This window comes from Amyelois transitella, chromosome 14 (assembly GCF_032362555.1).
Source record: "Amyelois transitella isolate CPQ chromosome 14, ilAmyTran1.1, whole genome shotgun sequence".
Lineage (NCBI taxonomy): Eukaryota > Metazoa > Arthropoda > Insecta > Lepidoptera > Pyralidae > Amyelois > Amyelois transitella.
The window spans coordinates 5,804,982-5,832,972 of record NC_083517.1 but is presented as its reverse complement, the minus strand read 5'-3'; the positions used below and the strand labels follow the sequence as shown (position 1 = coordinate 5,832,972).

The window sequence follows — 27,991 nt, the reverse complement described above, 5'->3', positions numbered from 1 at the left end:
TCGTTATGATAGTTATAGTATACTTGCGACAATGTCCGAACCGGTGTCCACGTCACAGGGTTCTCATGAATTTTTAATTATCCCGAAGTGTAATGTCATCGTTTATTGTCAATTTGGACTTCATCGCCGCAGCACAGGGCCACTTTGCCAGAGCGTCGAGTTAACCTGGTATGTATTTTTAACACTACTAAAAATTTAGCAACAAGAAAAAAAAATTATGGAAAAACTAAAGGTGAGTTTTAACACAGGCTATGTTAAAAATTTAACAAGTACAATAATTTACATAATAGTCACAATTAAATAATATTCCAGTGTTCATTTTCATGTATAGTGATATTTTAATTTAGATTGTATAAAAAACCTAATTAATCTAATGCAGAATTTTCATAATAAAATTCGTGAAATCGTTTGCAAAATAATAATTTTCAATCAAGCCTGAAACCTATTGCATTGTATTGAATGCTCAAATAATATTTAGTTTTAAAAATAAATACTATCAAGCCAATTGATCAATTACTTACTTACAAGTTATGATTACGTTTGTTCACATAATAAGATTTTTTTGAAGGAATAAGAAATTTGTGTCTGTCTCACAGAAGAACTTTTATTTTGCTCTTTTGTAATTATTATTAAAATCTGAGGGCAGTGAACTACAAACAGAATAAATAACACCTCTAAGAATGCAGGGTGCACATTTGTTTCTAAGTACTTTTGTTATTAAAATAGGAGAGTTTTGCTAAATGGTTACATCCAGTCATGACATAAACATAGATGTTTTGTGATAATATTTATAGTTTTTTTTTTTTGTATAAAGTAAAAAGGTATATATTAAGTGTAATTTAAAAAATGTCTTAGGCATACCACAGTGATTCATATACTTAAAACATATTGAACAATACCCGGTATAAATCTAATATCGTTTTGGGTGACTGTCAAAAGGTTAAATTTCACCATTGTATTCTAATATACGTATGAAATTTTAATACGAAATTTCAAGCGCGCTTAACAAAGTAAACCAAATCAGATGAAGACTTTGTTTCGTACCAATTAAAATTGTCAAACTCATGCACGCTCATGTTCATGAGTATTAACATTTTTTTTGAAAAGTTAATTTTTTTTATACCAATTTGGAACGAAGAATAAATATTGTTCAAAACTGTTTTGTTTTAATTCTTATTTGACAATTCAACATTCGTAGGTCCATGTCAAAATATGTAATTTGTACGAGTATATTTAAGTTGAAAATATTTCAGTTAATTTTATTTGGTTCGACAAAGTAAAATGATGCCCGCGCTTCTGTCGATTCGAGGCGACGACGAGTAGTCATTCTTTGCCTCGTGTGTATATAATTTAAATCAATTAACATCCACCTAATTATGTAACCAGAATGTAGTGTATTTTTCTATTTACCTATACTAATATTATAAAGCTGAAAAGTTTGTTTGTTTATTTGTTTTAACGCGCTAATCCCAGGAACTACTAGTCCTTATTGAAAAATTATTTTTGCTTCGAATAGACTAGAATTAATCGAGGAAGGATTTAGGCTATATAACATGACACTGCAACTATAAGGAGCATAGAAATAATAGAAAATGTGAAAAAAAAGAGAAAAATTATTCATCCTTAAGGGCTTCAATGATGCCCATAATAACTATTCTATATTATAATATAGACGATGGAAATGCCGCAACTTAATAATTTACTAGTCCGCTGGCCCTGACCACAAAAAACTCTTCTGACACGCGTAGTCTTGACGATATAGGCAGACGATACGTATTTACGAAAAATTTATCTATGCTTTATAACTCTATAAAGTATTCATAAACTTTCACATAACTTATAATATTTTAGATTCAGGGACTATACAAAATAAAAAAGTCTTGTCACAGTTGTAAGTTGAGCACTGCTGTTTCGATATTTCAAGTTCTTCAGAACATTTTGTTTGTGACAATAATTTTCCAGAAGCAAACCCAGTGTTTCATTTGGCGGGATTCCAGAATTATATAAAGTGCAATACACACCTAAGATAATATGTCTACAGGGTAATTCCTTATTATTAACTGCACAATAATATTCATCTTTTTTGTTTTGTCTTCAGCTCTATTCAAGCCTAGGGCCAGTATTTTCCATTATTTCGTTGATTATGATACTTTTTTGATTGGTATGATCTAAATCCGGAAACATACTTGATACCAGTAACTATGGGATCTAAAGTGTACGTTTCAATCTCGAAGGAATATTTTTTCTCTTTAGAAATATCACATATTATAGTTTTTGCAGGAAACCATTGTAGAAATTTCCAATTGTGTGTATGAGAAAACTTATCGTGTATTCTACACGGATTTGATTCTATACTACTTATTAGAGGATAAACACCCTCTGAAGGCGAAAGGTAGGATTATATTAGAGTTCCACAATTTTGAGATATAAGTAAAAGTAGTCGTACTATATCTCGATGTTAAACAAATATATTTAAAATAATATTTGAGTAGGGTATACTTACCCTATTATAGAATTTATTAAAACGCTACATATAGGCATTTCTGTTTTTTTTTTCTCATCTCAGACACAACCTAGGCCGAGTAATACTAGTGTACCGAACTTTACTAATATTCGTTAGTAATATCAATTCCGCCGTGTGGTTCCCGGCACCAATACAATAAAGAATAGGACCACTCCATCTCTTTCCCATGGATCTCGTAAAAGGCGACTAAGGGATAGGCTGACAAAGTTGGGATTCTTTTTTAGGCGATGGGCTAGCAACCTGTCACTAGTTGAATCTCAATTCTATCATTAAGCCAAATAGCTGAACGTGGCCATTCAGTCTGTTCAAGACTGTTGGCTCTGTCTACTCCACAAGGGATATAGACGTGACCATATGTATGTATGTATGAATAATGAATCACTTGTACTTATTCCCTTATTTGATATTCAAAATAAGTCAATGTGCGGATTATTTAATTAGGATGCAGTTATATATGGGTTAAACTACCTACGTTTTACAAAAATATATGTACTACTCTGTCAAGAAAGTAGCGGGAAAAGATCAATAATACATAAACTGTTTGTTATTCATCCAAATTTATTTTATCACCTTCAAAATATGCTCCTTTAGAAACGATACACTTACGCCAACGAATAATCCAATCATCAAAACATTTTTTAAACGCTGTTTCCGGAATTGAGGTCAGTTCTCGCCGCGAATTCTCTTTTATGTCTTCTACCGATTGAAAACGGGTGCCACGAAGTGGTAATTTGAGTTTAGGAAAAAGAAAAAAGTCGGCTGGAGCCATATCTGGTGAATATGGTGGTTGCTCGATGGTATTTGTTGAGTGTTTGGTTAAAAATTCGTTCACAATGATGGCCTTGTGCGAAGGTGCATTATCATGGTGCAAAATCCAAGAATTTTCTTTCCACAAATCTGGCCTTTTTCGTCGGATTTGCTCTCTTAAACGCCGCATAACACTCAAATAATATTCCTTATTTACCGTTTGACCTTCCGGCAAGAATTCCGAGTGCACAACACCGCGATAGTCAAAGAAAACAGTCAACATGACTTTGACTTTTGAACGACTTTGGCGTGGTTTTTTCGGTTTTGGTTCAGTTGGAAGGCGCCACTCCGAAGCTTGTTGACTAGTTTGCATGTCAAACTCGTAAACCCACGTCTCGTCACCAGTAACAATGCGTTTCATGAATGTTGGGTCGGAATTGACTCGTTCTAGCATGTCCTCAGCGACTCTCATGCGATTGAGTTTTTGAAAAAATTCAGGTCTTTTGGGACTAGCCGAGCGGCAACATGTTTCATACCCAAATTATTAGTTAAAATGGTACGGATCAACTCGTGAGATACAGAAAGTTCGGTGGCTATCTCTCTCAAAGTTGAATGAGGATTTTCAGTCACTATTTCCTTCACTTTTGCGATGTTAACTTCAGTTGCAGACGTTGATGGCCTACCAGAGCGAGGCAAATCTTCCATCACATCTCGACCGCTTTTGAACGCTTTGTACCACTCATAAGCACGAGTTTTTGATAAAGTCGATTCACCGTAAGCCTTCTGTAACATTTTCAGTGACTCCGAACACGATATTCCATTGGCAATGCAAAATTTAAGACAAACTCTTTGTTCGATGTTTTTATCCATTATGAAATTAGCAATACACACTAGATATGATATAAATAAAAATAGCACTGTATTTAATGTAAACAACAGATGCAACTCAAACTCCGCGCCAAAATGGAAAACAGTTTTGCCAATCTAACAACAACAAAAAAAACAAAAATTTGAATTTGGAACCATAAATAAATAATCCATTCCCGATACTTTTCTGACTGAATGTATATAAACATGGGTTTAAACAATGTCCACGGTAATATATAAAGATTCGATCAGATATAAAGAATACAGTTTTGTTTTTTTTAAATTCCTGCGCCATATTTGCCTTTTGTAATTAGCAAGAGATCTTTCATCTATGCACTATAGTGAAACTCCCTCAAATTAGTGGCCCATCCACTATTTTCTATTTAGGAGTCAGTCAATCATCAGTGTAAACTTACCCTAACCAGACCAAATATTATGTTTGGCTCCTTCATACACTGGCATAGCACTGGTCACGTCTCCCTCGTTGATTGGTAAGAGTGAGAGAGCATACATCATAGCACTTGACTATCTATTACTACGTTTACTTAGGTACTATTTATCACTATGTGCTGCACTTGGATGTGCAGAAAATGTTGCACATGCCCAATTCACTTGACAACTGTCGTTCAAAAAGGTGTTATATCATGAGCAATCTTTTTCTAGAGTGTGATTAAAGTTACAACAACGCCTATGCTATTTTTCTTTCTTTGGTGCAAAACTCTAGTAATAATGGAAAAAAGTCGCACTCTAAGTTTTCATAATCTTTACGGAACCTGTAGAATTAGTTTCTTTATGACCCTTTGTGTACCTTATTTAAACTAACATTTTAGGCATGCTGCTGAAAAAAATTGAAGAAAGAGGAAAATTGATTTAAAATTACCATTGCAATCAGTTATTCAGATTTCCATGATTCAAGCAAACATCACTCCCATCCAATTTTACGCATATAATAATAAAAATTAGTATTGATAATTATTAATTATTATATTATAAAAGAATCATCCTTTTAGGGCCAACGCGTTAGTGACGTCACATTTTATAAATCTACAACATCGTAATTAAATCTGCTTTCGTATGGACAATGCATCGCACGCGCAAGGTTACCGGCAGCACGTAGGTACTGCACGAATGCATAATTGTTACATCGTCAGTTAACTGTGTATACTTGATATTTACGTACGTGTTACTTTGTTTTGTTCAGATAATTTTATTTATTAAAAGTTACAAATACTTTTGCAAATCATTAAATGAACCGTCAACTGACTCGTCTAAGTGATTATTGTCACGTGGGTACGTTTTATCGCGTCTATTGCCTTATTCCCCTTATATTTATTATAAGCATGAATTGTAATTAAAATATTAGAAGCAAAATCTCGTATTACTTCTTAATAAATTTTCCACAACAATTTAAACATAATTAGAAAATTACTCAGAAATATTACGGATTTATATGAACTAAAAGGTAATCTAGGTTACGATTGTACCTAATAATACCTGTACTTATGGTTTACGGGGACAAAGGGAGGATTTAAGGGATTTTTACATAACGGGAAATATTCTTCGGGCACAAAAGTGTATAGAAAAGACTCGCCGTAACATTTAGAAGTATCCATACTAATATTATAAATGTGAAAATGTATTTGTTTGTCCGTCTTTCACGTTAAAACTACGGACCTCTATGAATATTTGCAGAAATACCTACTTATAGTTAGTGTAGTGTACAGAAAAGGACATCTTCCCGTGAATGGAACCTACTGAAGCTATTGTTGGTTTAATTCAAAATAATAATAATAACTAACGATTTAACTACTGCGTACTCTATAGGAATTCCTTTATATACAAACCAACGAGCGAAAGCTTTGGGAAAGTGCATAAATGATTTAAAAATACATTTACAGCTCGCTTGTATGAAGCAAGTAGATCTGTATGGTTAACTTCAGATTTAAAAGCAGGAAGAACATAACTAAAGCGTCATGAACTTTTTAAAAAAAGGTTCAACTTGTTTGTTGTCTATTTGTTTTTCATGTTTCTCTACAGACGATCATGGCAGAAAAAAGTGACATGAACGGGGAACCCAAGTCGAACAGCAACTTGAGCAACGTCCGCGAGGCGGACTGGCCGGCAGTGCTGTTCTTCATACACATCCACTTGCTGTCTTTATACGGGCTTTGGTTGCTGCTGTTTGAGGTGCAATGGCTGACGGTGTTGTTTTGTAAGTTGTTTTTCTTGCTTCATGAAAATCGTCTTAGTTGAAATTTGAAAGTAATCATTTGCAAGATAGTACAAGTAGTTTCAAACAAAAATAGGGCTAAATAATTTACAAAATATTTGATAAAGGAAAATTATTTAATTTTTGACAAAAAAGAATCTAAAATTAACAATCCATTTGAAATATAATTATTACAGTAATGTTTCTGACCTCAATCGCGGTGCTGGGCGTGACTGCCGGTGCACATCGCCTTTGGGCTCACGGGGCTTACAAGGCGAGCCGAGGATTGAGAATCACCCTGATGCTCTTTCAGACTATGGCCGGCCAGGTAACATTTTTTTAAATTTAGTCGCCTACTAGGTTGTACTTTATTAGTTCTTTATTGACTTTAATCCCGGTTACATCCTCACCACACTACAATGGCGCCCGGGGTACGTCCTTCGCCATGGAGCCTGGATTGAGCAAGTGAGGTTTTTACACGAAGCTTACCCTGTATTAGATTTTCTTTATTATAGCTTAATAAAGACAATCTAATACAGGTTTAGCTTAGCAAAAATTCTACTGAACTCAAAGAAATCAAGATAGCGGTACTGCAGGGTTTCATAATAAGACCGACTCTGCACTTTATCTTTCACAGAAATCTGAATTAAGATTCACTACTCGTCTTCTTTACGATCGATCGTAAGATCGTCGATCTGCCGATACATAAAGCTATTCTTATGGCGTCTTAGGTGTTTTTTTAAGAGAAAATGTAAGAAGGTAACCTCATTGTATGACAATTTCCTAAACGTGCGGAAGTGAATTTGTTTATTAAGTTCACACTTTATCTAAGCTCCGTTGTTTTAAATAACCTAAATTTTATGAAATTAAACTTTTTTATTTAAAATCAGTAAAACATATTACGATATAATTCTAGGGCTCCATTTACGAGTGGGTCCGGCACCATCGACTGCACCACCAACATTTTGCTACAGAAAACGACCCTTATGACCACAACAAAGGATTCCTTTATGCGCACATCCTCACTCGATTGTGGAAACTTAGCCCCCAGCAGGAGAAACTGCGGGAGAGCATCGATATGTCTGACTTGGAGAAGGATGGAATCGTCATGTTCCAGAAGAAGTAAGTTTGGTCTTTTGCCTATGCGACGTTAGCGGTGTTTGGACGTTTTCAATTGTTACTTTTCGAGGTGACTTATTAACCTACTTGTAAACCAACTAAGGTTGGTTATTAACTGAATTCTAAATCGACCTTATTTGACGAGTTCCTAGCTAAACATAAAAGTTGGTTTTCATTATTGCATTGTACATTTCGCGGAGAAGGTTATCTGAAGCTAGTTAGCTTCGAATAACCTTATTTATGTGGCACCTGAAATTAGTATTTCTAACTTCGTACTAGTTATACAGATAAAATAAAATCTTGATCTGACCACGTATCGAATGTAGTCTATCACAGCCATCAAAGGGAAATGTATTATATAAAAAAGTTCGTAGAAAATGCATCTCATATTTATTAGTGGCGACAGGTGTAACTTCGCAATATTAAAATTAATATAGTTGAGTGCCCAGACTTGAGTGCCACCAATTCATCAGGTTAATATTAAAAGTTAATAACACGTTTGTAGTTATGACTTTTTTGCAGGATGGAGGGTGCAGTATACCTACTCATGTAACCTAGAAACCTATTTAGTGCGGTGACCTTAGACGATAATATAAATTTAGAAGATTGACATTTACATATGGACCAGTTTAATCAGATTGTTGTTGATAGTATCCATGAGCTCTGGGGAGAGTATTTATATTAATAATTAAATTTAAAAACTTTATTTGGCCCTAAAGTTGCAATAGATGAACTTATTGCTAAAAGCATTATCTGTCAGTCAAACTTCCAAAAATTTCAATCCTTCAAAAGATGCATCACGCTCGTGGAATTTTGGCAAAAGCGAACTACATTAATAATTCTGTGCCCGGTCCAAGGTTAGGGTTCGAATAACATGCTAAACTTTATTCGGTTATTTGCTTTTTTTTCACAGGATATACTGGTTATTGTATCCGATACTGTTTTTGTTACTGCCGCTGAACGCTCCACTTGAATACTGGAACGATTCCATCCTTAGCTCTGTGTTTGTGGTGGGATTTCTGCGTTACGGGATCGTTCTCCATGCTTCGTGGCTCATGGAGAGTGGCATTAGTGTCTGGGGACTGAGGCCAGGACAAAAGTGAGTTTCTCTAATAAACTGCATGCAGATATTCCGTTTTGTAATAAAAATAATTTCATGATTCATTTAAGGGGTTGATAGATTGAAACCATTTATACTAATTCATAAATGCGAAAATCTGTTTCTGTGTAGATATGTCCTGTTAGCTATCAAAGCTAAACGGACCTATTTCGATAAAAGACCACCATATTTTTTCAGATAAAGTATTCATTGTTATTTCATTTTCTTTTTGTTCCCTGTTCCCGGCACAAATATAAAAAAATCGGATCACTCAATCTCTTTCCCGTGAATGTCGTAATACTAAGGGATATACTCTATCTACATTTAGGCGATGGGCTAGCAACCTGTCACTATTTGAATCTCAATTCTATCATTAAGCTAAACGTGGACTTTCAATTTCGCAAGACTGTTTGCTCTGTCTACCCCGCAAGGGATATAAACAGGACTATATGTATGTATGCATGTATGTTCATTTTCTTTTTATAAAAGTTTAATTATATTTAGTTTTAGTTTATTTTAGATATTTAGTTTGTATATTTAGAGACCCAAGTTCAAAAATATTTAATATAATGGACCCTAAAATACTGTTTGATGTGATGTAACTGTCGCAGGAAAGAAGCTAGTATAAAATAAAGATTATGTAATCAGCCTATAAAGAGCCTTTGAAGATTCTATAAAGGAGGAACGTTCATTCACCGCAGCCCCGTGACTGAAAAGGTTTCTATATAGAATAGAGCGCCACATTTACGCAGTAATAAAAGAAGCAGTACCTACCATTGACAGTTTAACATAAAGCTTTATTTACTTTAGTATTTTTAGTTTAAAATTTATGGTAAGAGGAAATTTGTGGAAATTATTTAAGAAAAAAGAGAGCGTATCTTATAATTATTTGAAATATTTTTGTATTGATTTTGACGTTATTTTGAACTATGTACTACCAACCGACTAATTAAAAGTTGGCTACTATCAAAAAATATTTACAAATAACATATTCAAAGGGAACAATGATTTTTATTGGTATTTAATTAATGTACTAAATAATAAATCATTTTTCTTTAATAAACTTAATCAAATTATGAATTTATCTCTCCATAAGACATTTAATCGCTCGAGCGATGGATAAAAATACAAAATATGATATTAATATGCGATAACTAAAAGTGCCATATTTTTAATTTCAGGTCTCCCCCGGATTCCAACTCCGTGTTCATTCTGTCCAAAACATTTTGGCCACACTACCACTACTTGGTGCCATATGATTACAAATCGGGAGAATATGGTACTTATGGTAAGAAAAGAAAATTTTTATTTTCATAAATTGTGATTGAATTAGAGATCTCTTCGAACATTCTTCTTAGGTACTGACCCATATATGAGTTATTCATCGACTTACATCTATAGGCACTCAGTTCAGTATATTCAGATTTGATATTCTTGTTTTTCTTTTGCTTTAAAATCCAAAAAGACCATAAAATATTCACTATTTTAGGTTTCAGTACTATATCGTGGAGTGTCAGTCAGTTCTAAGAGAAATTAATGAAAAATACCCGCAGGGCGCCCTTTTTAATTTAGTTAGTAATTAGCATGTCTCAAGTCAAATTCTTCTGGGTGGGGTTTTATTATTACACCAGGTTTTTATCCGAGGCTTCTCTCCCGTTAAGATTTCCCGAAAGAAATATATCCTTTGCCACGTATATCATCATTCGCGGCGTCAAGCTTCGATTTGTTAGACGAAGGCCGAAATGTCATAAAAAGTCATTTGCTCCCTGGATATTCTGCAGTCTTCCACAAGACGTAACTGTACCAGCATAGACGGCTCTTTTGTATTTTGCCAGCTATGTCATGGATATGAAGGCTGTCGCGAATGCCGAAGTTTCTCCCACGATCTTTCCCCGAAACTCCGCAGACCCAGTGCAACATTTTCTTTTCTATAACAAGTATAAGTATGTGATGATCCATAAGACTATACTTTAATATTATTAATGACTCCGTAACTGAAAGACAACAAAATTTACAGATTCTGGATGTACAACGGCCTTCATCCGCGTTTTCGCAGCTCTAAGACTCGCAACTGACCTTCGGACTGTCGACACGGCTACACTTCAAAAGGCCATGGCTATGACAACCAAAACGAAACTCCCCTTACAAACCTGCTTGGATACTTTGGCCAGTAAAAAAGCCATCCAAGAAGATCATTTCCTTCAGAGAGGTTAAGTTTTGTATTAAGTTTACTTGTACAATTTTGTAAGATTATCCTTTTTTTTTTACTTAACTGTTTTTGAATTTAACCTTACTCTTGTGAAGTGTAAAAAAATTTTTTTTCTCCTTTTTCCTATTTTTTCTAGCTATATGTTTTCCCGCGCAAACTGTAATAGGGCATGGCTTGATTACTTATTTAGGCAATAAGCCAGCAACCTGTCTCTACTCTCTCCATTCCATTCCATCTAGGCTTTCGAGTCTTGTGACCGTCTTCGTCTTCCCTTAAAAGAGAGATCTTTTCAGTTCTAATATTATTTGAGAGATAATTCGTTATTTCAGTGTGTACTGTGTGTCTACATCGTCCTTGTAATCAGCTCTCCCTATGGGGATTCTAGATTAATTGAGGCCGCTATCACACCTATATATAAACACACATGTTTATTTATTTTTAAATAGCAACATAATTTGACTGTTTCAGCAGTCAAATTATGTTGCTTATTAGCTTAGAATATATATCTATTTATTTTACCCTAACTCCAATTAAACTCTCAGATAAAAACGATATTTGTGTATGTATATGTGTTACTCCTTAAAGTTACAGCATAAAATAACAAGTATTATCTCATGGTCGAAACAATAATTGAAGCTCCAGATGATATTAGAATAATAGTTCTATTAATAATTCTGTGATACTTTATAGTGTGGGAAAAGGAAGTCGAGTGAAACAATTGACTGCAGATAGTACATTGATTTAATGAAAAAATAGGTACAGTAGCAAACGCAACATTTTCCACTTTCATTACTAATAGCTCCCAACACTTGCTTTATTTTACGCAGTCAAAACACTTTATCTCCGATCTTCCTATATTTTAATAATATAGGAAGATGCTGTATTTTTTAAGCCTTCAATCCACATAATACGTTTATCTACAATATCTCTAAGAAAGTAATTGATTGATGACGTAAATTAGTGTACTAAACTTAAGAAACGTTTGTAGCATTTTACTAAAAATTGTCCCAACTCTTTTCTATTTTTCCAACAATATTCGCCAATACCTGTAAATACAAAATTCGTTTTATACTAACAAAACTTTACAAATTTTATTGGAACATATTTTTCTTATGTATGTGTAATTTTATACATTGTTGTGATAATTTAAATACAATATGTAACAATAATATTCACAAAAGGTTGATCCACTAATTCCTACATCCAATCAATTCTGTGTTGCTTATTAATAAAATTGAAGTTAACATAAATCACAAAATCGTAACCGTACCGTAACTGTAGTTACAAATTGCTACACCACGTGCTACGAACCAACAAATTTCAGTCACCCCAAACCACTGATATGAATTCATCGCAGGTAGCGGTCATAATATGATCCGTCCGAGTGTAACACATGTGTCATTAAATTATATGCACACAATGCCAATGTGGAAAAAATATTGGGCTTTCCATTGAAAAGTACGTTGAACTGCTGCAATAAAATATCAGTTCGGAAAAAAATCCATTCCATTTTTAGGATTTGTAATGAAATGAAAAGCCTAGACTGAAATTAATTTCTGTATCTATTAATAGTTCTAGATTTTATATCTAGTTTGAGCGTTGGTAATCGAATGGGCAAGGTGTCCAGTTAAAATGCGTGATGCGCAGAAAGGCACAGGTTCAAATCCCACCTCGGCCATGAACCAAAGACTATTTTCAAAGTCGTGTACATTAGTTTGAATACTAACCGATACTCTTGCTGAGGTAAAACATCGTGAGGAAACCTGCACATTCAGGCAATTGGATGTGTAACCATGGATCCAATACGGGTTAGGTTTACCTGCAAAGCTTGCAGAGGTCACTTGGGAGTCGCTTCATCTAAAAACCTGACTCGCCCAATCTAGGATCCATGGTCATAGTCCTAGGCTCTCCTCCAGAGAGGTGAAGATGCAACCGGAACTAAGCCAGGAGGAAGAATAAGTTATACCTACCCAGTAGGAGGGCAGCAATCAAACCAGCCACTATGAGAAGCAAAGCTGATCGCACGTCGGTAGCGCGGGCCGAGGCGAACCCGACGGGCGGCGCGCACTCGGGCATCGCTGGAACCAGTGCCGCCTCCAGTCTGGCCAGCGATCCAGTGCTACGAAGCTGGAGTAGACTGAAAGACAGATATCTTTTTACAATATTTCTGTATGTACTCTTCCATTATCTTATTTCGTGTTGTACTCGGCAGCAACGCCCCCTGTTGGAATTTTTGTTCTACCTATGGCAATTTAATGTACAACAGAAGAACATTATGTACAAAAAACAATTTAGTATGTACGTACAGTAAATTTGAGAAAAAATGATACTTTATAGGGCGCTGCTAAAGAGTATACTCTACAGCAGCGCCACTCAGAATACTTACTTGTATTTATACTAGAAAGCTGATTTTTTAATTAGACGATGTACGAACGTTTATTAGTATGTACGTCTTAGAATAATATTGAAAATGTAAGCAACTTTTGTTTTATCTAACTTTAAAAGAAATGCCTTGCAAAGCCTTATTATTTTTTAACGAATTAATTGATTTTACGTTTTTAAAGCTTACCTAGCAAAAGCTAGTTTTTTTTATTCATAATGAAAAAATAAAAGGCAGACAATATAGTTCTCCTGAAATTGTTACTGTTACAAAATCTGTGTAATTCATTTAGTACTTACTTTATTAATTGCCTTATTGACAGGAAAGAAGATGTGTTCACTGCAACATACCTAACTACGGTCTTTCTTTTAAAGTTAGATAAAACGATAGTTGCTTACATTTTCATTATTATTCTAAGACGTACATACTAATAAACGTTCGTACATCCTCTAATTAAAAAAATTGCGTTCTAGTATAAATACAAGTAAGTATTCTGAGTGGCGCTGCTGTAGAGTATACTCTCTAGCAGCGCCCTATAAAGTATCATTTTTTCTCAAATTTACTGTACGTACATACTAAATTGTTTTTTGTACATAATGTTCTTCTGTTGTACATTAAATTGCCATAGGTAGAACAAAAATTCCAACAGGGGGCGTTGCTGCAGAGCACAACACCTTATTTCTGCCTTTTTATGTGGGTATTCCTTTCTTGTTAACTGGAAAAGATCTCTTCATGAGATTTAACCGCCCTTACAATATTTTATGTCGTATATATAGATGCATTTATCTTAACCGGGTCTGCTAAGGCAATAAAGCTTACAACAATGATGATCGATTTCAGATCATCTCCACTTCTAGAAATAAACCGACTCGTTGATATGAAAGATTGTAAGCTGCCTGCATCGAACGCCTTTCGGCAAGCCAAAATGCTTCAGAAATTTCAAGGACGCCTTTATTTATTTATTTTTATTTATATATTTATGTACAACAAGAAAAATTAGCAAAAAAAAACTTAAAATAAAGAGAAATTCAGTACAAGGGCACTACTTATTTCTAGAGAAATTTCTTCCAGCATGCCCACGATAGGAAAGTGTAAAGAAAGGCATTGGCTTGTGTACATACCTAATATTTAATATATAATATAATATAAATACAATACCTATAAATGAATAGTGCATTATAATATTCACATACCTGACGAGAGTAGGCCTCGCGTAAGGAGAACGTCTGGGCAATGGAAATGCTAACTGTGCTCTCGTGGAATGTACTGGTAACTCTCGAACTGCGCATCTTCCCCGGGCTTGGCTTAGTGACCTGCAGCCAACACAAGGATGGTATTGAAATACATGATCGCAAATAGAAGGTACCGTTTATTAATCTACTCTTACTATGGACCTTGACCTTTTCGTTTTGATTGCTGACAAATGTTCTTGCACCTGCATATTAGTTTAACAGGATGTTTTACCATGATCTATTACAAAGGCTGCGAAAGTCAGATTGAATCGCTTCGTGTAAAAAATTGCTTACCTAATCTAGGTGACTCTTGGACTATATTCTAGATAGTTGAGGATATAACTGCGAGACATTTGTTGTTTATAAATAAACCAATAGTTAGTAAAACACAGCAGCAACACAAGACTTGCCTAAGAGTTGAACGCGCTGATCGCTGCCCGGCGAAGAATGCGTAGTCCTGCTTAGCGGCACGGGCTAGGCCTTCCTCAGCAGACGACACCAGGTTGTCTGCGTCTGAGTACCCGCGGATATAGAACGCGTTTAGCTGCGAGTCTTTTGTCGACTGCAATGTAAGAAGAAATAAAAACGAGTTACCCCAGCTGTGTATCAAAATCCGCTAAAAACTATAACAGAATATAAAAAAAAAAATATTTTCGTTAAAACTTTCATTAAAATTTACTTCGATGTTGTGGTTTTTCTACTTATCCATTACATTCGCTACAAATTGAGTTGAAAATGTACGCTATAACCTGTACAAACATAAGCATCTTTCAAAGATTGAAAACTTCTTATCATAGATGTAGAGACGCCTGCATCCCTTCTTACCATTAGATACATTTGATCAGCGCCATTTCTAATATAACCAATTTTAAAGTTTGGTGAGTGCAGTACAGCGGCCACGGTGTCCACACTGGCGACTCTCACGGACAAGACAGAGGTGATGAAAGCAGCATACGCGTTGTACGTCACCACGGCGAAAAGCAGGCAAACGATCAGTAGCACGCTGCCGGCAGCGTTGGGAGGCGTCCAATTTCCTCCTAAAGGGAATCCAGTGAGTCACATAGAAAAGTAGAATATTCATAATACACATTATGTGGCCCATTGAGCAGTTAAACAAATAGTTTAGAAAACATGTTTCTTTAAAGTAGTCATGTTATAAAATAATATTCACAAAGATTTGCAAGATTTTTTATTTTGAGATGTGTACCAATAGCTAGCTTACTATGCAAGAGGGTTGTAACAAGTTGTAATAACCTTGCTGACAGAGAATTCCGGTCGACCAAACCAAAGCTTCAGTAAATCCCATAGGCCGTTCCTTCTTTCTAATATTTGGAGCCAGCCTACTTATAACGACCACTGCCAATGAAGCAACTAAAGCTACGGCCACCACACAGACCACTAGACGAGCACTGAACGGAGCCAAAAATATATCCCTCACTGTAGATGTCTCCTGTTGACGAATGTAAATGTTGCACCTGTGAAAGAACATAATAACAAAATAAAATTACGCCCCTTTCTCTGCGGGTTAGATAAAAGATGTCAGAATTCAAATAGTGGCAAGTAAAGTCTACCTTCTTAAAAAATCCGTCTAAGCTAGAGTTATCAATCAATAGAGTTATCCAAACCCTGCCTAAATGACGGCATTCAAGGGTTTCCTGAAAAACATTATATCGCATACTTAGACAAGAATTCATCATTTAGTCCCTAATAAACGAAGTTTGTTGTCGAAAGTTCTCATTTATGTTTAGACACTTGGAAAGTGATTAATTGAAATATCCACTAAACAATCTATAACTTTAAAATTAAATTAAGAGCACCTTGAAAATTAATATGTGTATTACTTATACTGAAAACATTGCGTAATTAACAAGGGCAGGAAGTTGATTACGCAAAATATGAATAGGACCACACCAAATCTACCATAGATGTCTTGAAAGGCTACATAGTTGAAAAAAATAAGCTAAATTTACCTATTCTAGGCTTAGTTCTGTTATTATTAGGCCTTTGTATTGCCGACGTCAAACCAAAGTCAGAAGTCAGACGTCATTCGGTGATGTTGATGGTTATAATGAAAGAAATATTTAAAAGCAATTCAAAGACGCATATTTAACTTCCGATGTTACGGTACGTAAGAATGTTGTGTACAATAGATATCTATTATAGTACCTGGATGACCGAGTAGTGCCCGGTAGACGTCAGAAAAACCATAATTTTTTTTAAAAGAAAATAAAACTATCGAACCTAACCCAGCTTCGACGTGAAAACCGTTAGTTTTCTCGATTTTTTTACCCCCGTATGCATACATAGATATACATACATACATACATCAAATTTCAACGAAATCGTTAGAGCCGTTTTGGAGAACACAAGTACAAAATAACATACATATATATACAAATAGAGTATCGTCTGTTCGCTTCTGTTCTCTACTTACTTACATTGTTTCAGCTATAGGAAAAATGAAATCCATATCGTTATGTCGCGAGGGATGCGCCGTTACGGCCTCCAGAGCCAAGTCAACCGTCTGCTCCATCAAGGCACCCAGGAGACCAGTCCATGTACCCTCATAGGTACGGAACCCTAGCTTGCTGTAGTACCGGTTCCGTGACCTGCAATTGACAAGAAGAAGATAGCCGTCGAATAATTAACATATATTTGCCGCTCTCCATGTGTCCTCAATGATAATTTTCTCATAACCATTTGTTCTTAGGCGAGTAGGTAGAATTCTTATCGGCACTCCAGTGTGTCCTATATAAAAGGAAAGAAGTTTATCAGCTGACTTACTCTAGGGATGCAACCGGGCTAAACCCCGAGATGATGAGGTTTTTTACACTTAATAGGTTACTCACGTTGTGTTAAGACGGACTGTAAGAAAGTGCAGCACATCATTCAACAACGCCGGAGCAGAAGGTCCATCGTCATCCAAAGAAGGAGATCCATCTGCTGTACCATTACATCTCCCTACCGTTAGAACCTCTCCTAGAAAGTTGCGAGCTTCTACTGGATAAGGGGGTTCCACTCCCGACATGGACAAACCGCCAAGCCAACAACCTAAAATGATTTAACTCGTATCACAAAAAGAAAGATTGAAAGAAAGGTTATTGTAATCGACTGTTCATAAACGCGGTTCAGCGGCCGTTGTCAAAACTTTAACAATAGATAGGTTTGTTTGGAAACCCATTTTTCAGCGTACGTTACAAACAAATTTTTTATACATATGTAAGTGTCCATACAATCACGAATGTTTTGATTTAAAGGAATATTTTCAATCATGCTCTACATTCTTATTTAGACACCCCATCACTGTAGAAATGCTCTATTTTACCAAATTTATATACTTGTTTACTAGAACATTCAGAGGGTTTTTTCAACGCTGGTCAGAGTTATAGGGTTGATAGTCATAAACTTTGTTTATAAAACCACCTTTTTAACATCCACGACATGAATAGGAGAGGTTTACTACTACAGAATTTCGATAAATGATAAATATTGTTTGTTTGTATACTCTTTATTGCACATAAAAATAAATATAACAAAAATAAAACAGTCATTGAATATATAAGAATATGTATTTTATCATTTACGTTTATAAAAGTTGGGGGTGATCTGCCTCATATGAATCATCATGATAGATAGAAGAGATACCTTGAACTTACCCAAATAAAATGCATAAAGTGTGGAATTTATTCGCACTTTGAAGTACTGAACAACGTTTATTCGGTTGTCCTTTCTATTAATATGGTTATTTTTTTCCCATCTATGAAACTGCTGCATCAGGAAGAATTTGCTGATGTTTGTCATAAGAAAAGTCCTTGAATAGTTATAGCTGGTGTACCCAGTCCGCCAAAGTGGTAGGATTTGTCCGTTCTTCTTGTATGTTTTATTCCGTGTAAGATTTCGGAACCTTTCAGAACTGCGATAGTAATTCATTTCATATTCATTGGAACATTGCTGATTATTTCGGCCGGTATTGCGACAATTAATGTAATATCGATCACTGTTATCATTTCTTCTACTAAAGGATCTATTTCTTTCATTTTTATACACGAAATTGCTTCCGCAAAGTCCCGAAATTAAGTCCCTATTTTTGCCTTTGTTATTTACACCCGGATATGCCACTACTAAATTTTGGTCGAAACGGACAGAAGTAGCATTCAAAACTTCGTTCATGTGCCTGAAGTCATATTCTGACCTGGTTGCTATGAGCCAATCATAAGATGCTGTATTCATTTCCATTTCGTGGAGCTAAAATTATTTTAAGTAAAAATTATTTATAAGTATAAATATTGGTGATCTGCAACAGTGCTTAAACTGCCGAAACGACATTCATACGACTTCAAACGAGTATGAAATTTCAATTCAATTATTACCTTCTTTACAAGCTTTTTCAATGAAGAAGTGTTATTCTTTTGCATTCTCGTAGTTAGTATAACTACACCAAGCAACGTCTGTAGCCGGGCGCCTCCCGTTGGATTCACCGCTGAAGCAATCCCGTTTACAGACAAACATTTCATCAATCGAACAGTAGCCCAATTGCAATCTAAAAAATATCAAATACAAAATTTACTTTATACATACATAAAATCACGCCTCTTCCCGGAGGGGTAGGCAGAGACTACCTCTTTCCACTTGCCACGATCTCTGCATACTTCCTTCGCTTCATCCACATTCATAACTCTTCATGCAAGCTCGGCGGTTTCGGGTACTTTAGGTATGGAAGATTTTAATAATATTAGATAAATAAATTTACTTCATACTTCCCCTTTTTCCCTTACCCCTTTACCCTTCTTCCTAATTCCCGAGCGTTCCCATGCCAAGCTCCAAAATTTTAACTCCATCAAAATATCAACAGAATCATGGGACTCCCTTGTAACAAGATAAATATCATAACAACACAACCAAATCGTATCAAAACGAACTGCGCTTATAATCATCACTTTCCTAATGTTTTTCCCCAAATGATCAGCAATTCCTTATCAATTTCAATGAATCACAATTTTGAGTATTTAGAATGCATCATTCATATTTTATAATAGAAACGTAAGTACGTGATTGAGATTCACTTGCGCAGCCCTAAGATCCGATATACACACGTTCGGTAGATAATCATGGTATGCATTGTGGTACGCATCATATCTGCCACTAACACTTCGCAATTTTGCAAACTCCGATTGTTCAGTTGATCGCCACACGTGACCCACGCTGAACCGTGACAGTTTTGTGTTTATTTTTTATCAAAACAACTTATGCGTTAACTTGAGGTAAGTTAAGTGCACTTAGTAATCTAAAACTATTATATCGAGGTATAATTTATTTTCTTTAATATCTCTCTAATTAATAACTAGTTTGTTTTTATGAGCCTTTCGTAAAGGGTTGTAAAATCTTTTCTTCAAATGTAGCTTACTCAAAGCTTAATACGGGGAAAGCGCTAATAAGAACAGAAAGTTAGGCTTTAATTTTTTCCACGTCATTTTGTACGCGTAATACCTACGTATAGTCCCGTGATTTTCGGTTTGCACCTGCAGCACATACGTCCCTATAGGTACTCCCCAGGGATACGAGTACTACATACTTAACTTCAGTTTTTCAACCATCATTTTCAGTTGTGTATTGCCTATCATTCAATCACTCACTAAATGGAGACGACCAGGTTTCATTTCTAAAGCTATGATACCTTGATAATCTTCCGGGGTGTAAATAAATGCTTGCTTCCACCCTCTCCATACAGCATGCTCCACCACGTACGATAAATGGTGAAGAGCGTCCGACGCACAACGAGCGTGAACACTGGTTGTGCACAAAACTAAAAAACTTAATATTGTACAAAAACGATTCATAGTTTTCTAACGCGATTTTTATATACTACCGAAAAAAGTAATGAAACCGTCTACTTTGCTTACTATTTCAGTAATAAAATAGTTTGTTGTCAGTTATATTACGAACGCACCCCATGCGTTCTCTAAATGTAGTGCCTACACATGTAAGCTTCTAGACAATGCGTATTGTTGTCACGACATAATTCGTCATATTTGAAGTAAGCTTAGAATAGTCCTACTGTCCAAGACTTGTAATGTGTACAGTCAGGTCAATAGATTCCTAATATCTACAATAGATAAACTCTCATAATTATTAAAAATTATCTTCATTTAGATTTCTATATTTAACTAAAAGGATATTAAAGCTTCCTACTAACTGTTAAGTAACAATAAAAAAAATATCAAATCGTAATACTAAAGTATATAAAATCTCAACGGCCGATAAGAGAAGAGCATGATTTTCTCTGTTTTAGGTAAATGTGCCATTCACGTCTCTGGTCTGTGGTTGGTATAGTCATATATAGACCGTGTCCACCCGAAATAGTTCAGAGATCACCAACCTACCTAAGTTTGAAGATTTCATTGATTAGGCATTATTTTACAACGCAAGTCTTTGTTTGGCATTAAACCTCTTAGGAAAGCACTGAGCAATCGTATAACTGTTCTCATTTATAAACTTTTTAACCCCCCAAACAATATCGTGGAATCGAGGACGCTTATATTCTTTAATTTTCCTAGTCATGATGCGCCTATACTATACCGTATAATATAACCTACTTGTCTATTAAGAACTTAGCACGTTATTTATTAAAGTCACGTCACGTGTAATAAAATATCTAACATGATATAGATAGTCAACAAATTCAATAGAAATTGAACAATTGGTCATGGCTACAGGGCGTATCTACGATGTGAATAAGGGTGCATTAACAATGACATCATAGTTTATGAAACACCACCTACAAAAAAAATCAAATAGATACATAATACATAAAATCACGCCTCTTTCCCGGAGGGGTAGGCAGAGACTACCTCTTTCCACTTGCCACGATCTCTGCATACTTCTTTCGCTTCGTCCACATTCATAACTCTCTTCATACAAGCTCGGCGGTTTCGGGTACTTTTGACCTGACCCTTTACCAGGACGTCCTTAATTTGATCAAGATACGTTCGTCTAGGTCTTCCCACTCCGACCTTTCCCTCCACACTCTCCTTGTATATCTGCTTAGTCAACCTGCTTTCATTCATCCTCTCCACATGACCGAACCATCTTAACATACCCTTTTCTATTCCTGTAACTACATCTTCTTTCACATCACAACATTCCCTTATCACGCTGTTCCTTATCCTGTCACTCAATTTCACACCCATCATACTCCTTAACGCTCTCATTTCCACTGCATTTATTCTGCTTTCATGCTTCTTTTGCCATACCCAACTTTCACTCCCATACATTAATGTCGGGACCAACACGCCCCTGTGCACAGCCAGTCGAGCCTTTTTGGATAGTTTCTGACTGCTCATAAAGGCATGCAAAGCTCCATTCACCATGTTCCCCGCGTTCACTCTCCTTTCAATATCACTATCATACTTGCCATCTGATGTAAACTTTGATCCTAGATATACAAACTCTTTCACTTGCTCCACTTTTTCTCCTCCAATCAAAATATTACATGCTGTCATTTCTTTCTCCATTTCAAAAACCAGTGTTTTAGTTTTACTTACGTTCACTTTCATTCCTTTCTCTTTTAAAGCTTCATGCATACAGTTCACCATCTCCTGTAACTCCTCCGCTGATGACGCCAGTATAACCTGATCGTCGGCATAGAGCAGACATTTGACGAGTAACTCATTCATCCTTAATCCACTTTTAGACTCTTTCAAATCTGTCAAACAGCTATCCATAAATAGGTTGAACAGCCACGGTGACGCAACACATCCTTGCCTAACGCCTTTCTCAATCTTAAACCACTCAGTGTGCGCTCCGTTTATCCTGACACAAGCACTCGAATCCTCATATAAGGATTTCAGTGCTCGTATTAAGAGACTGCTCACCCCATGCATAGAAAGTGCTGACCACAATTCATTCCTCTCAACTCTGTCATAGGCCTTTTCCAGATCTACGAATGTGCAATAGACTTTTTGACTCTTGGCCAAAAACTTTTCGGCTATGCACCGCAAGGAAAAGACCTGATCAGTACATCCCATTCCCTTTCGAAATCCCGCTTGAGCATCCCATATTTTGTCATCAGTTTCATTCCTGACTCTATTAATCAATACCTTAGCATACAATTTGCCGACGACGCTAAGCAGGCTTATACCACGATAATTTTTGCAGTCCAGCTGTGACCCTTTTCCTTTGTAAAGTGGCACGATAACAGCCTTACACCAATCTTTTGGTACTCGGCCGCTTCTCCAACACAAATTGAAAAGGCAGTACAACTGACTAGCTACTACGCCTTTTCCTGCTTTAAGCATCTCGACCGACACTCTATCACACCCAGCAGCCTTTCCCGCTTTCATACTCTTAAGTGCTTCCACAATTTCGAACATTTCAATTTCGCCTTCCATCTCATTCTCTTTTTCTTCGCTATAGCAGAAATCTTTCTTATTTCCTTCCTTTTTTTCAAATAAACTTTCAAAATAGTCCTTCCATATCTTTAGTACACATTCTTCTCCTTTCACAACGCTACCATCCTGGCATCTGATCCTAGTCAGCTCTCTGGTTATAGTATTTCCTCGGGCTGACCTTACGGATTTCCAGAATACTTTCAGATTTGACTGAAAGTCTTCTGATAGCCTTTTATCAAAATCCTCTTTATACTCTTCTTTCTTTCTAATCACAGCTTTCTTAACCAAATCTTTCATTTTCTTATATTCCTTACGTGCTTCATTCACATCTTCATCTATAACCTCTTGCATTCTTAAGTTAGCTTTTGCTGCTAACAAATCCAGCCATGCTTTCTTCTTTAATCGCACAAGTTCTTGCACATCTTTACTCATCCACGCATTTTTGTGATTTTTTCCTTTCCTTCTTCTACTTACACCACACACTTCAACAGCTACTTTCACAATTCTTTCTTTAAGTTCCTTCCATCCATCTTCAATATCGCTTATTTCATCTAAATCTTCAAATTCATCCTTCAGTCTATTAATATACTTCTTACCTACATCCATATCTTGCAAATTTTCCACTTTTACTCTTTCCAAAGCGCTGGTTTGCTCCCTTACCCTGTGCCGCCAGCGATTGAAGATACCCCTTATCCGGGATATCACCAGTAAATGGTCCGAGTCAATGCCAGCACCGCGATATGCACGGGTATCCAGCACTTTGTTCTTCAATCTTTCATCTACAATCACAAAGTCTATCATACTTTTTAAAATACCTTCCACTCTTGTGTAGGTGTGGATCTCTTTATGTTGAAACATTGAGTTCGACACAAAAAGATCCCACTCTAGACAAATTTCTAATACACTTCTTCCATTATCATTCACCTTTTCGTCACCAAACGCACCAAGCACCTTTTCATATCCATCACGCTTTACACCCACCCATCCATTAAAATCACCTAACATAATAATCTTCTCATTTGGCTTGGTAACTTTCAATACTTCTCTTACACTATTCCAGAACTCCTCGTTTTCGCTTTTTGCTGATGTTGTACCCCTCGAACCCACATCCCAAGGTGCATAAACACCTAGAACGAAGATCCGAGTGATTCCAACTTTCAGCCTAATCCATAGAAGACGAGGGCTGACACACTCATACTCATTCACGCACTCAGCCATTCGTGCAGAAAGAATTAGACCGACCCCTTGACAGCCTCGGCTGGTACTGGAAATTCCAGACCAATACGCCGTGTAAGGGCCGTGCTGCGTCGCGTCGCATCCTTTCCGCTTCGTTTCATTCACGCACAACACATCCAAACGTCTTTCATCCATCATCTGGCATACTTCCTCAATCTTATCCTTCATTCCTCCTCTTACATTCATCGTCGCAAAGCGGCTTTCAGCAGACCGCATACCGCTCCCGCCGGGAACGAGACGTGATGGGGTGCGGACACCATCGCCGCCATTTCTATGCTTTTTAAGGTTCATAATGCGATTCCCACGAGACGCTAGGGAAAAATTTTGTCCGCCCCAGCAGATAAATAGATAATATATACTTATATATACTTATATCAAATAGATAATATTTTGTTTTAGAGAAATGACCACTCAAACGTCTGTCATAGAACACTACTGCAGAAAATGGAAGCTCGATGACACAATTAAACACCATGCAACAAACACAAGAAATATCTCATTGAGTCACAGCCCGTATGACGACTTGCTTCCAAAGAATGAGCCGAAATTCATGGCAATTGTAAGAAATTGGGAAAAACGCATAGGATTTGTTACCCCAATACGATGGAAAGATACCGTATTAATAGCGTTACTCCACATAGTAGCCATCACATGGTTTTCATACACACTTTGTTTTATACATAGCCCTAAATGGCAGTCCATACTCTTCGGTAAGTTCCTGCTGATTCAATCATTAAGTACTTATATGTATGTATATACGAGTAGGTACTTAATACATTTCTTTTCCTTTACATCCTACTAATATTATTAATGCGAAAGTTTGTGAGTATGTCAGTATGGATGTTTGTTACTCTTTCACGCAAAAATACTCAACCGATTACGATGAAATTTGATATGTAGGTAGCTGAATACCCAGAATTCCTGCGGGATTGATAGGGTTTCCATACGGATGAAGTCGCGGCCTCTAGTTGCTATATATTTCGGGAACTGTGGTTGGGAAAGTAAATAAATAAAAAGTGATAATTGAAAAAAAGGAATTCGAAATGTAATAATATTACCTTTTTTCAATTGCTTGAAAATGAACCACAACACTCGAAAAGGTAAGCTTTTTGCATTTTAATAATTCTTACTTTCATTTTTCAGCGTTCCTAATGGGGCAAATTGCTGGATTTGGAGTGACCGCTGGAGCACATCGGTATTGGTGCCATCGTTCATACAAAGCAAAACTGCCACTACAGTTCATTTTACTCATTTCTTACTCAATAGCAGGACAGGTTTGTTATTATTATTATATTTTATACATGTAATATCAACTTGTCATTACGAGTGTCCGAATCTCAAGTCAAACATAGCTTCCAGTCTATTCAAGGCTGTTGACAAAGACGTGATGTATATTTGATAAATGAAATCGATGAAACTAAGTACAGTGGATTGGTTAATAACAATTTAATTTATTAACCAATCCACTAATTAATTTTTAAAATTTGTTTAAGTTTTTGTAATAGGTACCTTTACCTTTTACCTTATACCATTTATGAACAAATAGCAGCCGGATTTCAAATGAAGTACGATTTATCAACCACATCAAAAATTACAGAACACAATATACAACTGGGTGCGCGACCACCGAGTCCACCATAAGTTCTCTGAATCTTCAGCTGATCCCCACGATGCCAGACGAGGGTTCTTTTTCTCTCACGTCGGCTGGCTCATGATGAAGAAACACCCTGCCGTGCTCAAGGAAGGAGCTAAGATTGACATGAGTGATATCAAAAACGATCCCCTTGTACGGTTTCACACGAAGTAAGCCATTTTTTTTAATAGGTAGAGAAATGGACGTTACTGTATGTTTGCATCAAAATAGGTAACTCCCTCTCAGTAGATTTGAATAATGATGCCATGAAAAATCCATATTATAAACTATTTTACTGTATAAAATTTTTAAACAATAAAAACTTATAACACAAAGTACTAATGCATCCGTAATACCAATCAAATCAATGTACTATTGATGCGATATAACAATTCACGCTTATTTTCAGATATTTCAACCTATTTAAAATGGCCTGCTGCTTTCTGTTGCCGACTCTTGTACCCGTGATATTCTGGGATGAGACCTGGGACCTGGCGATACTCTCTCAGCCACTCCTGCGGTATATGTTCAGCCTCAACTTCACGTGGTCCGTCAATAGCTTCGCGCATATTTGGGGCAATAAGCCCTACGACCGGTAAGGCTACTACTTCTACTAGGTTTCACCCGAGGCTCCGCCCGAGTGAATAATATGTCCTTCTTCGTTCGTACTTCGCACTATATGTACTGATGCTAAAGTTTATGCAGATCGGTTTAGCAGTTTTAGGTACTGTGAAGAGGCAACAAACAACAAACTCAATTCGCATTTACCTATAATACGGGATGGATGGATATTTGTTTACTTTATATGTTTAGTTTTATATTTATAGTCATAAGTAGCTATAAAATAGTAAATATTTTATATTATATTTATAACCCATCATAGGAAACTCGATATAGGTTTGTACTTATATCCAGCAAACCTATTTTCCTTAATATAAAGAATTCATATAACATGAATTTGCCGTGTGGTTCCCGGCACTATTACAAAAAAGAATAGGACCACTCCATCTCTTTCCCATGGATGTCGTAAAAGGCGACTAAGGGATAGGCTTATAAACTTAGGATTCCTCTTTTAGGCGATGGGCTAGCAACCTGTCACTATTTGAATCTCGGTTCTATCATTAAGCCAAATAGCTGAACGTGGCCATTCAGTCTTTTCAAGACTGTTGGCTCTGTCTACCCCGCAAGGGATATAGACGTGATCATATGTATGTATGTATGTATGTATAACATGAACTGTTATAGGATACTTAAACGTGTAGATCGGCAATTATTTTATTCTACGTTCATGATATTCCAATTAATTTTCACCCTTTTTTTGTAGGTAATATTAATATACTTACATATATATATGCGTTTTCTTCTTTCAGTAACATCATGCCAGCTGAAAATTGGGGAGTTTCTGTAGTTGCTATGGGTGAGGGTTGGCACAACTACCACCACACGTTCCCGTGGGACTATAAGGCAGCTGAACTGGGCTACACACTTAACTTGACCACGCTTATACTAGATATGTTTGCGAGCATCGGCTGGGCATACGACCTGAAAGTTGCTTCATCCTCTCTAGTGCATACTGTTGCGAAAAACAGAGGAGATGGAAGCAAAGTATAACAGTTATTGCACTTTTAAACAATAAACCCCTTAAGTTAGATGATCATGTTAGTCTTAAGATGAGAGTGATTCATAAGGCAAAAGTAGGTATTGTTAGATTTTTATTGAATTGATGCTCTGTGACATAGTGGATAAGTATTACAATAAATAAATTAGGCTACTCCAAGAAATTTATATATTTATATATTTTATCCAAGCTTTTTATATTCTAAAAAGTTTTTATTTGTTGTATTTCAACATTAGGTACTATTTTTAAGTTACTTGTAAGAAAATGAAGTTAGGTAACTACATAGGTATGTGTGTACTGTCCGGATCAACACCTAGGAATTTTTTAACAGATATTGTTGTAAATGGTATATTGTTGGTGACTGCGTAGCTTCTAATGCAGCAGATACGTAGGTGCTTCCTTTGTTTTTGCTATACAATTCCAATTTCGTTCCAAAAACAATTTTTTTTTTATTATATGTATTAAATTATGATAAATTGTGATATTTTCCCTTTACCTTTCTCAGCTCAGAACTTAATTCAGACAGAAGAACGAAATAAAAATAAATATACTTATTACAGAATTAAATTTAAAGATTTTATTTGGCCTAACTAAGTACCATTAGTTATACAAATTTAAAGGATTTAGATAATATGACTCCAATGACAAAAAAAAACTTGCAAACTATGGTAAATATCATAATATTACTATGTTCCCTAATATTTACTTGTTTGCAAGTCAGTAGTAACTAC

At 36.0% G+C, this 27,991-nt stretch overlaps 3 protein-coding genes across 4 annotated transcripts; 2 read left to right on the top strand and 1 right to left on the bottom strand.

The window, feature by feature from the left end:
- The first annotated feature begins 132 nt into the window (after window positions 1-132).
- LOC106137390 (acyl-CoA Delta-9 desaturase) lies at window positions 133-11,030 on the top strand. 2 transcript variants are annotated; one of them, XM_060947874.1, is made up of 7 exons: window positions 133-168; window positions 6,176-6,350; window positions 6,545-6,675; window positions 7,264-7,469; window positions 8,380-8,565; window positions 9,747-9,853; window positions 10,583-11,030. In XM_060947874.1, the coding sequence occupies exons 2-7, from the start codon at window positions 6,182-6,184 to the stop codon at window positions 10,777-10,779; spliced, it is 996 nt and encodes a 331-aa protein (XP_060803857.1). In that variant the 5' UTR covers window positions 133-168; window positions 6,176-6,181; the 3' UTR covers window positions 10,780-11,030. The 2 variants fall into 2 exon arrangements, with proteins under 2 accessions (XP_060803857.1, XP_060803856.1); XM_060947873.1 differs by lacking the exon at window positions 133-168 and adding an exon at window positions 5,293-5,428 and having other exon boundaries at window positions 10,583-11,026.
- A 701-nt stretch (window positions 11,031-11,731) lies between these two features.
- LOC106141045 (uncharacterized) lies at window positions 11,732-20,338 on the bottom strand. Its single transcript, XM_060947757.1, has 12 exons — window positions 20,334-20,338; window positions 20,061-20,173; window positions 18,757-18,926; window positions 18,043-18,631; window positions 17,236-17,437; window positions 16,825-16,995; window positions 15,641-15,861; window positions 15,212-15,423; window positions 14,797-14,948; window positions 14,348-14,467; window positions 12,745-12,911; window positions 11,732-11,820 (listed from the first exon to the last, which is right to left on the bottom strand). Exons 1-12 carry the CDS (start codon window positions 20,336-20,338, stop codon window positions 11,732-11,734), a joined length of 2,211 nt encoding a protein of 736 aa, XP_060803740.1.
- LOC106137392 (acyl-CoA Delta(11) desaturase) lies at window positions 19,481-27,707 on the top strand. Its single transcript, XM_060947872.1, has 6 exons — window positions 19,481-19,647; window positions 24,409-24,719; window positions 25,153-25,283; window positions 25,607-25,812; window positions 26,052-26,237; window positions 27,013-27,707. The coding sequence occupies exons 2-6, from the start codon at window positions 24,413-24,415 to the stop codon at window positions 27,251-27,253; spliced, it is 1,071 nt and encodes a 356-aa protein (XP_060803855.1). The 5' UTR covers window positions 19,481-19,647; window positions 24,409-24,412; the 3' UTR covers window positions 27,254-27,707.
- The last annotated feature ends 284 nt before the right edge of the window (window positions 27,708-27,991 follow it).